This window comes from Pan troglodytes, chromosome 20, assembly GCF_028858775.2.
Source record: "Pan troglodytes isolate AG18354 chromosome 20, NHGRI_mPanTro3-v2.0_pri, whole genome shotgun sequence".
In the NCBI taxonomy this organism is placed as follows: domain Eukaryota; kingdom Metazoa; phylum Chordata; class Mammalia; order Primates; family Hominidae; genus Pan; species Pan troglodytes.
The window spans coordinates 12,684,766-12,700,145 of NC_072418.2; the positions used below are offsets into that span (position 1 = coordinate 12,684,766).

The 15,380-nt window shown below is 53.0% G+C and overlaps 1 protein-coding gene across 2 annotated transcripts in view; it reads right to left on the bottom strand.

Annotated features, from left to right (window-relative positions):
• Window positions 1–3,244: 3,244 nt before the first annotated feature.
• COL5A3 (collagen type V alpha 3 chain) overlaps window positions 3,245–15,380 on the bottom strand; it is a 51,833-nt gene continuing 39,697 nt past the window's right edge. For both annotated transcript variants that reach the window (XM_016934960.4, XM_016934962.4), the window contains exons 54-67: window positions 15,286–15,339; window positions 13,600–13,653; window positions 13,306–13,413; window positions 13,080–13,133; window positions 12,336–12,389; window positions 12,046–12,153; window positions 11,687–11,740; window positions 11,565–11,600; window positions 11,034–11,087; window positions 10,214–10,424; window positions 9,992–10,104; window positions 6,503–6,571; window positions 4,335–4,574; window positions 3,245–4,241 (exon numbers count right to left, since the gene is read on the bottom strand). In XM_016934960.4, coding sequence (XP_016790449.1) covers window positions 4,095–4,241; window positions 4,335–4,574; window positions 6,503–6,571; window positions 9,992–10,104; window positions 10,214–10,424; window positions 11,034–11,087; window positions 11,565–11,600; window positions 11,687–11,740; window positions 12,046–12,153; window positions 12,336–12,389; window positions 13,080–13,133; window positions 13,306–13,413; window positions 13,600–13,653; window positions 15,286–15,339 — 1,356 coding nt within the window. In that variant the 3' untranslated portion in view covers window positions 3,245–4,094. The remainder of the gene's footprint in view (window positions 4,242–4,334; window positions 4,575–6,502; window positions 6,572–9,991; window positions 10,105–10,213; window positions 10,425–11,033; window positions 11,088–11,564; window positions 11,601–11,686; window positions 11,741–12,045; window positions 12,154–12,335; window positions 12,390–13,079; window positions 13,134–13,305; window positions 13,414–13,599; window positions 13,654–15,285; window positions 15,340–15,380) is intronic.

Below are 15,380 nucleotides of genomic sequence, written 5' to 3' on the forward strand. Positions count from 1 at the left end.
CCCAGCTAATTTTTGTATTTTTAGTAGAGACGGGGTTTCACCATATTGGCCAGGCTGGTCTCAAACTCCTGACCTCATGATCCACCCGCCTCGGCCTCCCAAAGTGCTGGGATTACAGGTGTGAGCCACTGTGCCCAGCCGAGACCCTGTCTGTCTGTTTTTTTTTTTTTTTTTAATTGTACTTTAAGTTCTAGGGTACATGTGCACAATGTACTGGTTTGTTACATAGGTATACATGTGCCATGTTGGTGTGCTGCACCCATTAACTCATTTACATTAGGTATATCTCCTAATGCTATCCCTCCCCCCTCCCCCCAGACCCTGTCTCTTTAAAAAAGTTTAAAAATTGGCTGGGCGCGGTGGCTCATGCCTGTAATCCCAGCACTTTAGGAGGCAAAGATGGGTGGATCATGAAGTCAGGAGATCAAGACCATCCTGGACAACATGGTGAAACCCCGTCTCTAGTAAAATACAAAAAATTAGCCAGGCATGATGGCGCACACCTATAGTCCCAGCTACTAGGGAGGCTGAGGCAGGGTAGTTGCTTGAACCCAGGAGGCAGAGGTTGCAACGAGCCGAGATCACGCCACTGCACTCCAGCCTGGCGATAGAGCAAGACTCTGTCTCAAAAAAAAAAAAAAAAAAAAGTTTAAAAATTAGCTGGGCATGGTGGCACATGAATATATCCCAGCTACTTGAGAGGCTGAGGTGGGAGGATCACTTGAGTCCAGGAGTTGGAGACTGCAGTGAGCTATGATTGCACCACTGCACTCCAGCCTGGGCAACAGCAAGAAAAAAAAATGCTTCTAAAAAACATGAATGAACGAATCATCAACCTCTGGGCACCAACAGTCTTCATGGAGTCAGGACTCTTAGCAACGTTGATTCAATGAATGAGGACAAGTATTCAGGTGGCCTTAAGGGGCTGGTGGCAGGAGTAGTAGGGTGAGAGCCTTGGGTTTGAGGGAGAAAACTCACCCCAACCTGAAGTTTCTACCCACCCAATCCCATCTGACCCAACTCAACTCACACCATTTCTCCATCACTCCTAACTAAACTCAATCCAACAGTGCCCATCAACGATGAATGAATTAGCCGAAGGTGGGAGACGACTGAATATTACTTGGCAATAAAAAGGAATGAAGTACTGATGCATGCTGCAAATAAACCTGGAAACCAGCCAGGCACTGTGGTTAATGTCTGTAATCTCAGCACTTTGGGAGATCGAGGTGGGTGAATCACTTGAGGCCAGGGTTTCGAGACCAGCCTGGCCGACATGGTGAAACTCCGTTTTTACTAAAAATACAAAAATTAGCCAGGGATGGTGGTGCGTGCCTGTAGTCCCAGCTACTCGGGAGGCTGAGAAAGGAGAATTGCTTGAACCCTGGAGGGGGAGGTTGCAGTGAGCCGAGATTGTGCTACTGCACTCCAGCCTGGGTGACAGAGCGAGACTCTGCCCGCAAAACAAAAAACTCCTGGAAACCGTTTTGCTGAAAATGCCAGATACAAAGGGCCATATATCATTATATCATTTATTTGTATTTATTCCTTTTTTTTTTTTTTTTTAGAGACAAGGTGTCCCTCTGTTTCCCAGGCTGGAGTGCAGTGGTGAGATCACAGCTCACTGCAGCCTCCAACTCCTGGCTTCAGTGATTCTCCCGCCTCAGCCTCTTGGGTAGCTGGGACTACAGATATGCACCACTGTACCTGGCTAATGTTTTTATTTTCATTTTTGTAGAGATGGGGTCTTGCTATGTTGCCTAGGCTGGTCTGGAACTCCTGGCCTCAAGCGATCCTCCCGCCTTGGCCTCCCAAAATGCTGGGGTTGCAGGAGTGAGCCACCTCACCTAGCGTGATTCCATTTATATGAAATGGACATTTCTGTCCAGAATAGGCAAATCCTTAGAGACAGAAAGCAGATTCGTGGTTGCCTACAGCTGGGAGGTTGGAAAGACAGGAGGAGTGACCACTAATGGGTATAGGATTTCTTTTAATTACACAGCTTAAATGGGTGAATTATATGGTAATGAATGGTAATGAATTATATGGTAATGGGTAAATGAATTCTATCTCAATAAATCAGTTAAAAATATACCTCAAACCAACATCTTACTCCTAATTCAAATCATCCCAAACCAAATTTTTTTTTTTTTTTTTTTTTTTTTTTTTTGAGACAAGGTCTTGCTGTGGTGTCACCCAGGCTGGAGCACAGTGGTTCAATCTCAGCTTACTGCAACCTCCGCCTCCCAGGCTCAAGTCATTCTCCAACCTCAGCCTCCTGAGTAGCTGAAACCACAGGCATGCTCCTCCATGCCCAGCTAATTAAAAAAATTTTTTTTTTGTAAAGAGGCCAAACTTCTGGTTTAAGCTGACATGGGCCTCCCAGCCCAAGCTGACAATTTTCAACTTTTCCTCTAGGAGCCTGGGTGAATAAATAGGCCTATAATCTCCAGTGAGTCTCATTATAATTGCATTCCTAAAAGACATACCTAATTAATACAGGTGGTGACAGGTACCTCAGATGAGACAAGAGCCAGATCCCAAGACAGATATGGGCCACATCAGATGAAAGAGATCAAGAGCTGGGCGAGGTGGCTCATACCTGTAATCTCAGCAGCTCAGGAGGCTGAGGTGGGAGGATTGCTTGAGGCTAGTAGTTTGAGACAAGCCTGGGCAACAAAGAAAGACACCATCTGTACACAAACACACACACACACACACACAAAACAACCCAGCTGGGTGTGATGGTGCATGCCTGTGGTTCCAGGTACTCAGGAGGCTGAAGAAGGAGGATCACTCGAGTCCCAGAGTTGGAGGCTGCAGTGAGCCATGATCATGCCCTTGCACTCCAGACTGGGCGACAGAGTGAGACCCAGTCTCTAAAAACGAGCAAACAAGGGCTGAGCGTGGTGGCTCACATCTGTAATCCCAGCACTTTGGGAGACCAAGGCGGGCGGATCACCTGAAATCAGGAGTTCAAGACCAGCCTGGCCAACAAGGTGAAATCCCATCTCTACTAAAATTATAAAAATTAGCCGGGTGTGGTGGTGCATATCTGCAACCCCAGCTTCTAGGGAGGCTGAGGCAGGAGAATTGTTTGAACCCGGGAGGCGGAGGTTGCAGTGAGCCAAGCTTGCACCACTGCACTCCAGCCTGGGCGACAGAGCAAGACTGCGTCTCAAGGATAAATAAACAAACAAACAAACAAACAAAAATTTAAAAAAGAAATACACAGAGACAGAAACACAGTTCATCAGTTTATTCTCAGATTTGAGATGCAAATTATGCCCTATGGCCTGGCGGTTGGGGGCCGGGCTTGGGCTGGAATCTCTCATCATATCCCAGCCTTCCCTAAGGAGGAAGCAGATGAAATCTACAACAGGGGGGACTTTCCCTTTTAATACAGACCCAGGTATAAATAGGGCAGCACCATTAGGATCCTGATTCACCCCCCACCGTCTTGGTCCCCAAACCACCTGGCATGGCAAGGTGAGCCTGGGGAAGTGGGGGGCAGGGGGAGGGGATTTGCAGAGCTGGGCTGAGGCAGGAAAAGAAACACAACCCAGTCAAGGGAAGTCCCTCTTCCCTATGTAGTCCGACCTCAGTCCTTTCACTGTGGAAGTAGAAAGGATCAAAGGGGGTGGGGGTAGGGGTCCCAGCCTGGGATCAGGAGACATCCAGTGCTTAACTCTGGGGAGGGGTAGCACCAAAAGGTGTGAAGGGCAGAGACGGAGGAGTGAGGAGGCAGGCATTGGGGGTGGGGGGGGCTTTTGTTCATCAGCTCTGAGTTAGAAGCTCATTGCATGGGGGTTCAAGGGGTGGGGAGGTGAGGCTTGGGTGGGGAGGGAGGGGAGAAAGAGCCAGACTGCAGTATGCCACCTGGAATGGGGTGAGAGGAGGCTGGACCCTTGGGCCAGGGAACCCCAGCCCCCAGCACCCTGGAAAGGAGAAGGAATGACTGACCGTGATGAGCGAAGTCACATCCCATTGGCTCCATAGTCACAGGCAACGATAAATACGGTGGCTTCAAAGCCTCAGCACCAAATGCACCCCATTCTGGGGCTCCCTCACGGTCCCTCCCACCCCGGACACTCTCAGCTGCTGAAGCAGACGGGGCCCAGTTCAAACCCAAACTTTTGGTTCGTCTGGCCAAAGTCAGTGGCCGCCACATCCCACAGGGGCAGAAATCCCGCTCGAGAAGAGCTGAATTCGAAAAGGGTCTTCGTCTGTCCTTTCCGGAGCTGTCCCCAGAGAAGACAGAGATGGTGAGTTATGGGGAAGGTGGCCGACATCTTGCCTCCCCTCTCTAGCTGGCCACTGCCCCACCCTCTTACCCGGCAGCCATCCTGGGGGACGCTGACGGTGGCTGCTGTCGTCTGGTTGAAAGACAGCTCCTCTCCATTGGTGCCAAGGAAGCGGGCGGAGTGGCTGTAGTCACCTGTGGCTTCGTCCAGCCAGGCAGCCGCATTCTGGCAGGAGTAGGTGAAGTTCTGGCGAGCTGTGGCACTCAGCAGTTTCAGGAAGTTCAGCTGCACGACATTCACGGGGGACCCGTCGGCGTCCACGTAGGAGAACTGGTGGGAGGAGGGCAAGGCAGAGGATGAGGGGCTCCATGAGCCTCTTTCTGCAGAAGCCACCCCCCGGAATCTCCATCCACTGGCAGACAAGCCACCCCCCCCATGTCACCATCTCTGAGGAGGTCCCACCAGCCACCTAGAGATCCCTGGCAGAATCCCAAGAGTCACCTGAACATCCACTCTGTCCACCTCTCCATCCAGTAGGCCTCCATGCCCACTCCATCTGACCTCCCAAATTCTGATTGCTTCATCCACCAATCCAGGGTTTTAACACACTCATCCCCACCCAGAAGACACAACTCTGCCTCCACTCTTGTGAGTCGCTGGATCTACAGAGCTCACTGTCCCTGAATACCAGATTTCTGCCCTGTCCAATATGGCAGCCACATGTCTAATAGCCACGTGGCTTTTGAGCTCTTGAAATGTGGCTGATTTGAAGGAGGGATTTTTTTTACTTTATTTAATTTTTTTCCTTTTTTGGGGGGTAAGGGTTGGGGTCTTGCTCTTTCGCCCAAGTTGGGGTGCACTGGCACAATCCTGGCTCATTCCAGCCTCCATCTCCTGAGCTCAAGTCATCCTCCAATCTCAGCCTCCCAAGTAGCTGGGACTACAGGTGCACACCACCATGCCTGGCTGGGACTTTTTTTTTTTTAACTTCATTTAATTTTTTTTTTTTTTTTGAGACGGAGTCTCACTCTGTCGCCCAGGCTGGAGTGCAGTGGCATGGTCTCAGCTCACTGCAAGCTCCGCCTCCCAGGTTCACGCCTTTCTCCTGCCTCAGCCTCCCAAGTAACTGGGACTATGGGCACCTGCCACCACGCCCGGCTAATTTTTTGTATTTTTAGTAGAGATGGGGTTTCACCATGTTAGCCAGGATGGTCTCGATCTCCTGACCTCGTGATCCGCCCACCTTGGCCTCCCAAAGTGCTGGGATTACAGGCGTGAGCCACTGCGCCTGGCCCTGAATTCTTTTACTTAAAAAAATTCACAACTAATGACTGAGCTTCAATCCAGTTATCAGAAAGCTTATGCTTGGAACAACTTGAGTCTGAATCTACTTTTTGAACTGTTGTTCAATGGTTTTATGAAATCTAAATATAGAGCAAATATTCCCAGTAAAATTTAGCATTCAAATTGTGATGTACTATAAATGTAAAATCTCCATCAGATTTTGAAGAGCTAATCTGAAAAAAATACAAAATATCTTAATAATGCTTTTTTTTTTTTTTTGAGACGGAATCTCGCTCTGTTGCCCAGGCTGCAGTGAAGTGGCACGGTTTTGGCTCACTGCAACCTCTTCCTCCAGGGCTCAAGTGATTTTCCTGCCTCAGCCTCCTGAGTAGCTGGGATTACAGGCACACATCACCATGTCTGGCTAATTTTTTGTATTTTTAGCAGAGATGGGGTTTTACAATGTTGGCCAGGCTGGTCTTGAACTCCTGACCTCAGGGGATCCGCCCACCTTGGCCTCCCAAAGTACTGGAATTACAGGCCACTGTACCCAGCCATGTGGCTTTTTCTTCTTCAAATTCACCAGACCCTGTCTTGACTGAGCCTTTGCATATGCCTTTCCCTCTCCCTGGAACACTTGTCCTTGTCCTTCCTAGCTTGCTAACACAGTGCATTCTTTAGGCTTCAGATGAGCTGTGATTTCTACTAGGAAGCCTTCTGGTCTTTCCAACACTGCCTCTAGATTTCCACCATGCCCTGTGCTTCCCCTATCCTGGCACCATCATTCTGTATGGCAACTGACTGCCTGTTACACATCTGATGCTGCTGCCACCCCACCTCCAGCTTGCGATCCCTAGGAAGGTAGAGGAAAGCCTATCCTGTTCATCTCACCTCTCAGAACCCACCCCTCAAACCCCCCTGCTGGTTCCCATCAATTTTCATGTCACTCCCCACCTCGGCCTCTGGTGACTCACCTTCTTCCCTCGACGGAATGTGCTATACCAGCCTCCAGGCTTTTCCTTGGACCAGGAGGCCAATTTCACCTGGAGGAGAAAAGGGAGGGTCACTGTAGCGGACGCCCTTGGTGCCATCTAGATCTCATCTGCATTTCCCTCCTCACACCGTAGGCTGCTGTGACTATGTCAGGATGTTCTCTGGCTTCTGGGATGGACGAGCTCTGCCAGTGCACAATGGGGGAAGGAGGTTCATGCCCCTGAGGCAGCCCTCACCCAATGACTAATGGGAGTTGGTGGATAAATACCCCAGCTCCCTCGCCTCCAAGGGGGATAACTCTCAGGTGCCTGTGCTACACAGTCTCCCAGGGCTCCCCAGTGGGATTGAGCTCTGGGTCTCCAATGGCACCATTTTATTTTAATTAATTAATTAATTAATTAATTTTTGAGACAGGATCTCACTCTGTCACCCAGGCTGAAGTGCAGTGACATAATCATAGTTCACTGCAGCCTCAAACTCCTGGGCTCAAGCAATCCTCCCACTGCAGCCTCCTAAGTAGCTAGAACTACAGGCATGTACCCCCATGCCCAGCTTTTTTAAATTTTTATTTTTTGAGACAGAGTCTTGTTCTGTCACAGGGTCTTGGAGTGCAGTGGTGTGATCACTGGCTCACTGCAGCCTCGACTTCCAAAGTTCAAGCAATCCTCTGACCTCAGCCTCCTAAGTAGCTGGGATAATAGGAGTGTGCCACCATGCCTGTTTTTTTTTGGGGGGGGGGGCAGGTGGAGGGGGTCTTTCTATGTTGCCCAGGCTGGTCTTGAACTCCTGGGCTCAAGAGATCCTCCCACCTCAGCCTCAGCCTCCCAAAGTGCTGGGATTACAGGTATGAGCCACTGTGCCCAGCCTCAGCCTCTCCCTTTAGGCTAAGCAGGTGAGTGAAGAGGAGGTCCTCAGATGTTAGTAATTGTTTAGGGATCAAGTCCTGCACTCCAGGCCCAGTGGGAAGTCCAAGCTTGTCTAAATTCCCATCCATGGGCATCTGAGCTCCCACTAAACCAGGAGAAAATAAACCAGTTAAAAATAACAACATGGGGCCAGGCGCGGTGGCTCAAACCTGTAATCTCAGCACTTTGGGAGGCCGAGATGGGTGGATCACTCGAGGCCATGAGTTTGAGACCAGCCTGGCCAACATGGTGAAACCCCGTCTCTGCTAAAAATACAATACAAAATGAGCCGGGTGTGGTGACAGGCACCTGTAATCTCAGCTACTCGGGAGGCTAAGGCAGGAGAATTGCTAGAACTGGGGAGGTGGAAGTTGCAGTGAACCAAGATCACGCCACTGCACTCCAGCCTGGGCAACAGAGTGAGACTATGTCTCAAAAGAACAAAACAATATGGCGCTGGGCACAGTGGCTTTCTCCCACTACTTAATCCCAGTGCTTTAGGTTACAGTGAGCTATGATGATGCCACTGCACTCCAGCCTGGGTGATAGAGAAAGACCCTGTCTAAAAAAATTAGAATAGACTGGGCGTGGTGGTTTATGCCTATAATCACAATACCTTGGGAGGCCAATGCAGGAGGATCTCTTGAGGCCAGGAGTTCAAGACCAGCCTGGGCAACATAGTGAGACCCTCATCTCTATAAGAAATTTAAAAAATTAGCCAGGCATGGTGATGCACACCTGTGTGATGCACAGCTACTCGGGAGGCTGAGACAGGAGGATCATTGAACCCAGGAGGTTAAGGCTGCAGTGAGCTGTGATCCCACCACTGTGCTCTAGCCTGGGTGACAGAGTGAGACCCTGTCTGAAAAACAGACAAAAATAACAATAACAATAAATATTATTTCACACTTATACTGGCCAGGTTCTTGCTAAGTGCTTTACCTGCAGATAGAGGTATTAGCCCAGCACTACATGTAGTCAGGGTTTAGTAAATGTTCCCTGCAGGCCAGGTGCGGTGGCTCATGCCTGTAATCCCAGCACTTTGGGAGGCCAAGGTGGGCAGATCACCTGAGGTCAAGACCAGCCTAACCAACGTAGTGAAACCCCATCTCTACTAAAAAAAAAAAAAAAAAAAAAAAAATCAGCTGGGCATGGTGGCGCATGCCTGTAATTATAGCTCCTGGGGAGGCTGAGGCAGGAGAAACACTTGAACCTGGGAGGCAGAGGTTGCAGTGAGCTGAGATCACGACACTGCATTCCAGGCTGGGAGACAGAGACAGACTCTGTCTCACACACACAAAAAAACAAAACAGTTCACTGATATTTGTTTTTGCATCAGTATCTGAATTGCACAGCCACTCTATGAAGTAGATACTTTCTTTTTTTCTTTTCTTTTCTTTTTTTTTTTTTTTTTTTTTTTTGAGATGGAGTCTCGCTCTGTCGCCCAGGCTGAAGTTCAGTGACACGATCTCGGCTCACTGCAAGCTCCGCCTTCCGGGTTCACGCCATTCTCCTGCCTCAGCCTCCCGAGTAGCTGGGACTACAGGCGCCTGCCACCATGCCTGGCTAATTTTTTGCATTTTTTTAGTAGAGACAGGGTTTCACCATGTTAGCCAGGATGGTCTCGATCTCCTGACCTTGTGATCCGCCCGCCTCGGCCTCCCAAAGTGCTGGGATTACAGGAGTGAGCCACCGCGCCCGGCCTTCTTTTTTTTTTTTTTCTAGGTGGAGTCTCACTCTGTCGCCCAGGCTGGAGTGCCATGGTGCAATCTTGGCTCATTGCAGCCTCTGTCTCCCAAGTTCAAGTGATTCTGCTGCTTCAGCCCCCGAGTAGCTGGGATTACAGGCGCCCGCCATCACGCTCAGCTGATTTTTTTATTTTTAGTAGAGACGGGGTTTCACCATGTTGGTCAGCCTGGTCTCGAACTCCTGACCTCAGGTGATCTGCCCCCCCTTGGCCTCCCAAAGTGCTGGGATTACAGGCGTGAGCTACCACATCCAGCCTATTGATTTCTTTTGGAGTTTTCCTTGTCTGTCTTCCCATGGAAAGTATGAGTTCCATAAAAGCAGAGATAGTTTGTTTTCTTTTCTTTCTTTTTTTTGAGATGGAGACTTGCTCTGTCTCCCAGGCTGGAGTGCAGTGGCACAATCTCAGCTCACAGTAACCTCTGCCTCTAGGGCTCAAAGGATCCTCCCGCCTCAGTCTCCAGAGTAGCTGGGACTACAGGCTCGCACCACCATGCCCGGCCAGTTTTTTAATTCTTGTAGAAATGGGGTTTTGCTATGTTGCTCAGGCTGGTCTCGAACTCCTGACCTCAAGCGATCCTCTCGCCTCAGCCTCCCAAAATGCTGAGATTATAGGCATGTGCCACCAGGCTGGCCTGATTTTTTTTCTTTTTGATCCTCTGCTGTAGTCCCAGCTCTTGAGGCAGGACTTGGCATACAGTAAGTGCTCAATAAATGCCGGTTGAAGGAAGGATAACGTCCCAGACAAGGTGGTTGTGGGTGTGGGGAGCAGGGGACAGCCCTTCCTGGGGGAGGCGATGAGAGGTTTGGGTTACTCACGATCTCGAACTTCTTGTCGGGATAGAGGCAGGTCTCTCCTCCCGCCGTGAAGTTGCAAAAAACCCTGAACGAGTCCCGCGCGCAGCCCTGGTTGGGGTCAATCCAGTATTCCCCTGCCGCAGAGCCAGGCAGGGTGGGTGAGTCCGGATGGGACCCGACGGACCCCAAACCCCCCCACACCCCCACTCCGCCCATCCAAGTGGCGGGGGGACTGGACCTCACCATCAGGCAGGTGCGGGTGGTTGCGGTGCAGCTCGTGGCACACGAGGCCCGGGCGCTCCGCAGTGCCGGGAGGACGCCGCAGCTGCTCCAGCTCCAAGCTCAGCGATGTGAGCGAGGCCAGCACCTCCTCCAGGCCGCCCTCCACGACTGGAAGCGGGACTGGGACGAAGCGCCGGCGCCGGCGCAGCCCGTGCAGCTCGGCAGGGGGACCCTGGGCGTAGGGGATGGGGACGGAGGAGAAGAGAGGGGAGATGGGGGAGGGAGAGAGAGGGAGAAAGAGAGACAGGCAGAGATGAAGAGGCAGACAGACACAAATGAGAAAGAGGAGGGAGAGAGATAAACAAGGGGCAGAGATAGAGAAAGGAGAGATAAGCAGACAGGGAGAGACACACAGGAAAGAGAGAGACAGATTCAGAGATGGGGAGAAGCCAAGTTGTAAGAGGACAAAAGAGAAAGCGCAAGAATAGCAGAGACAGGGAGAGAGAGCAGGGAGAGAGACAGAAGATGAAATAGTGGCGCCAGTATCGAGACAGAGACAGATAAGGGAGATGGACAGAGACAGGGAGGGAGAGATGGGGTCCGAGAGACAAGACCCAGGTCAGAGCCCCCATGGGTGTCCCCCCAAGTCCCCCCTCCCAGGCCAGACCTTCCTTGGGGTTTTGCAGGGAACTACCCTCTTCACCTACATCCTCTGAACACCTAGTGTGTGCCTGGCCCAGTGCTGGGCACGGAAGGACCCTCTGGGGACACCCAGACATAGTCCTTGCTCTCCCCCCAGGTTTTGGTGTCCATTCCCCCCCCCCCCCCCCGGGGAACTCACCGGGGGGCCTGGTGGGCCTGCAGGTCCAGTGTCTCCACGGGGGCCCATGGACCCCTGTAGGGAGAAGTCACTTGGAGAATGAACGCTGTCTATGGAGACCCTTCCCACCAACATACACACAAACACACACACACTCACACACACAGTCTCACACACTCACACACACACTCACACACACACACATACAGCCTTGGGGAAGAGACATGCAGTTTTCAGCATTAGGCATCAGACACAAATTTTCTTTTCATGTTTTAATGTCTCTGAAATCAGCTTCTTAACATCTTTGGCAAGTCATAGTTTACTTGGCAGAACTGTTTTCTTTCCTAGCAGTTTGTAAAATAATGGTACATCTTATAATTGATGGCATTTTGGATCTGATGAAATACAACCGTAGGTGTTGAATAAATATTTGTCGAACGCACGATTGCATGAATAAATAAATAAATGAAGGCAGAGGCGTGGAGGGTTCTGGTGCAGTGAAGGGGGTGGGGAGCTGGGATGTGTAAGCCCACGGAAGCAGGGTGTACTCACCGGAGACCCCTTTGAGCCTTTCTGTCCTAGAGGGCCCTGTAGGGTACAGACAGGGAGAGCTGAGGTCCTGGCCTGGACCACCGCAGTGACCTCATCCCACAAAAGATTCCCTGCATACTCACCGCCACACCTGGGGGCCCAGGGTGGCCCAGAGAGCCAATGGGACCAGGGGGACCCTAGGAAAAGGACATCGGGTCAGTATTGGTGGGGTACACCCTATTGCCCTGACACATCCCCCAGACAAGCCTTCAATCCTACCAAAGGAAGACCCCGAACCCTCGACAAGCCTCCAATTCCCCCACAGAGAGACCCCAAACCCCAGACGCAGCCTCCAACTTGCCAGTTCCCAGATACATCCCCCTATTTTCCCCACACACACCCTCATTAATCCAGACCCACGTTTCCCAGACCCCACACCCACAGTCTCTCAACCCACCCCCTCCTTCAAATGCATTCTTCCCACTCAGGTCAGGACACTCACAGGGTCTCCCTTGGGACCAGGGGGTCCCTGCACGCCTGGCAACCCCTGATCTCCTTTCTCACCAGCTTCTCCCGGGGGGCCAATGAGACCGATCAATCCAATGTGGCCCTGAAGGACAAAAGAGGCACAGACAGGGGAGGACGTGGGAGGATTCAGGGAGGTTTTTCTCCTAGAGCCTTAGGGTGATGAGTTTGGGAGCAGAGGATGTGCCAATCTCCCAGCCCCCCAGCCAGGGACGGAGGGAAAGAGGGGAGGAGATGGGGAAGAGAATAATGGAATGATGTCCTTACCTTTTCCCCCTTGGGGCCAGGGTCTCCCTTCAGCCCTGGGAGGCCAGAGGGCCCCTGGGAGAAGAGCAAGGGTCAGTTAGGGATTCTCAAATGTGAACTCTCGAGGTCTGTGTGGGTGGTTAGGGGATGGTCAAATGGGAAATTATGCAGATTTCAAATGGGAATTACCAAGGTGGGATGATGAGAGCTAATGAGAGGTTGACTGGAGGATGGACAATGTGAGTGGTCAGTGGCCAAGGTCAGCGTGGGTGATCAGTGTAGACCATTAAGATGGAGAGTCAGTGCAGGCATCAAGATGGAGGGTCAGTGTGGTCAGTGTAGACCATCAAGGTGGAGTATTAGAGCAGAGGGTTATAGAGATGGGCAGTGTAGACCATCAAGGTGGAAGGTCAGAGCAGGGGGTTATAGAGATGGGCAGTGTAGATCATCAAGGTGGAGTGTTAGAGCAGAGGGTTATAGAGATGGGCAGTGTAGACCATCAAGGTGGAAGGTCAGAGCAGAGGGTTATAGAGATGGGCAGTGTAGATCATCAAGGTGGAGTGTTAGAGCAGACGGTTATAGAGATGGGCAGTGTAGACACCATCAGGGTGGAAGGTCAGAGCAGATGGTTAGTAGAGACAGGCAGTATGGACACTCAGATGGATGGTCAGTGAGGGCTGGCCTGCACCAATGCTCACTAGGTGGTCACTAGGTGCCCAGAGTGGTCCTCAGAGCCAGGACCTCAAGGATGAACAAGTCTCTTACCAGGGGGCCGGGAGGGCCCATCTGTCCAGGGGCTCCCAGGAGGCCTGGTTCACCCTGAGAATGGAACAGAACATGGGGTGGGCTGCACCCTGTCAGAACACAGTGTAGACCCCCCCACCACCATGCACCAGGGGCAGCCCCTCCAAACGGTGATGGGATCACAAGCTGGGAGCAGGCAGAGAGGAGCTGGATCCACCCTGTCCCACCCCTGCCCCGCTCCACTCACCACAGGGCCAGGGATCCCTCGAAGACCCTCAGGCCCCACACGTCCAGGGGGCCCTCTAGCCCCCATTGGACCCGTCCTCCCTGGGGGCCCATCAGGACCTGGCTCCCCCTGAAATGGACACAGGCAAGGGAGGGGCCAGAGTCAGAGGGTTCCTGCCTCCTGACCCCTGCCAAGAAGCATCTGGGATCGGGAGGGAGTAGGTGCACGGAGTGGTCATAGGTCCACCCTCTCCTGATGGCCCCACTGTTGGCCTAGAGTAGTGCAGGGACCCTTCCCCTTGTCAGGGGGACTCACCTTGGCACCTTTCTCCCCTTCTCTGCCTTCTCGACCCATGTGGCCTGAAGGACCCTGGGAAGGGAAAGACAGTGAGGGGGGTCTAGGGGCTGACTGAGGGTCAGAGGGGTGAGTGGGGTCTGGGTGATTGGGGGGTTATGGGTGAGTGGGGGTCTGTAAGGTGAGTGGGGTCTGTGGGGTGAATGAGGTCTGGGTGAATGGGGTCTGTGGGTGAGTGGGGTCTGTGGGTGACTGAGGTCTGTGGGTGAGTGGGATCTGTGGGGTGAGTGAGGTCTATGGGTGAATGGGTGCTGTGGGGTGAGTGGGGGCTGTGGGGTGAGTTGGGGTCTGTGGGGTGAGTGGGGTCTGTGGGTGAGTGGGGTCTGTGGGGTGAGTGGGGTCTGTGGGTGAGTGGTGTCTGTGGGGTGAGTGGGGTCTGTGGGTGAGTGGGGGCTGTGGGGTGAGTGGGGTCTGTGGGTGAGTGGGGTCTGTGGGTGAGTGGGGTCTGTGGGGTGAGTGGGGGCTGTGGGTGAATGGGAGCTGTGCGGTGAGGGATCTGTGGGTAAGTGGGGTCTGTGGGGTGAGTGGGGTCTGCGGGTGAGTGGGTGCTGTGGGTGAGTGGGGTCTTTGGGGTGAGGTGGGGTGTGTGGATGAGTGGGGTCTGTGGTTGACTGAGTTCTGTGGGGTGAGTGGAGTCTGTGGGTGAGTGGGGTCTGTGGGTGAGTGTGTTCTGTGGCTGAGTGGGGTCTGTGGGGTAAGTGGGGGCTGTGGGGTGAGTGGGGTCTGTGGGGTGAGTGAGGGCTGTAAGGTGAGTGGGGTCTGTGGAGTGAGTGGGGTCTGTGGTCAGTGAGTGGGGTCTGTGGGTGTGTGGGGTCTGTGGGTGTGTGGGGTCTGTGGGGTGAGTAGGGGCTGTGGAGTGAGTGGGGTCTGTGGGTGAGTGGTGTCTGTGGGGTGAGTGGGGTCTGTGGGTGAGTGGGGGCTGTGGGGTGAGTAGGGGCTGTGGAGTGAGTGGGGTCTGTGGGTGAGTGGTGTCTGTGGGGTGAGTGGGGTCTGTGGGTGAGTGGGGGCTGTGGGGTGAGTGGGGTCTGTGGGTGAGTGGGGGCTGTGGGTGAGTGGGGGCTGTGGGTGAGTGGGGTCTGTGGGGTGAGTGGGGTCTTTGGGGTGAGTGAGGTCTGTGGGTGAATGGGAGCTGTGCGGTGAGGGATCTGTGGGTGAGTGGGGTCTGTGGGGTGAGTGGGGTCTGTGGATGAGTGGGTGCTGTGGGTGAGTGGGGTCTTTGGGGTGAGGTGGGGTGTGTGGATGAGTGGGGTCTGTGGTTGAATGAGGTCTGTAGGGTGAGTGGAGTCTGTGGGTGAGTGGGGTCTGTGGGTGAGTGTGTTCTGTGGCTGAGTGGGGTCTGTGGGGTAAGTGGGGGCTGTGGGGTGAGTGGGGTCTGTGGGGTGAGTGAGGGCTGTAAGGTGAGTGGGGTCTGTGAGGTGAGTTGGGGCTGTAAGGTGAGTGGGGTCTGTGGAGTGAGTGGGGTCTGTGGGGTGAGTGGGGTCTGTGGGTGTGTGGGGTCTGTGGGGTGAGTAGGGGCTGTGGAGTGAGTGGGGTCTGTGGGTGAGTGGGGGCTGTGGGGTGAGTTGAGGGCTGTGGGATGAGTGAGGTCTGTAAGGTGAGTGGGGGCTGTAGATAACCTGAGGACCCAGGAGGTGGCTTATCACTCACCCTCTTGCCGGGGGGCCCGGGGGCGCCGGGTTCCCCAGAAGCTCCAGGCGGACCCTGGAGGAGACAAGGACACCAGCTGTGGTCTCAGCTAACAT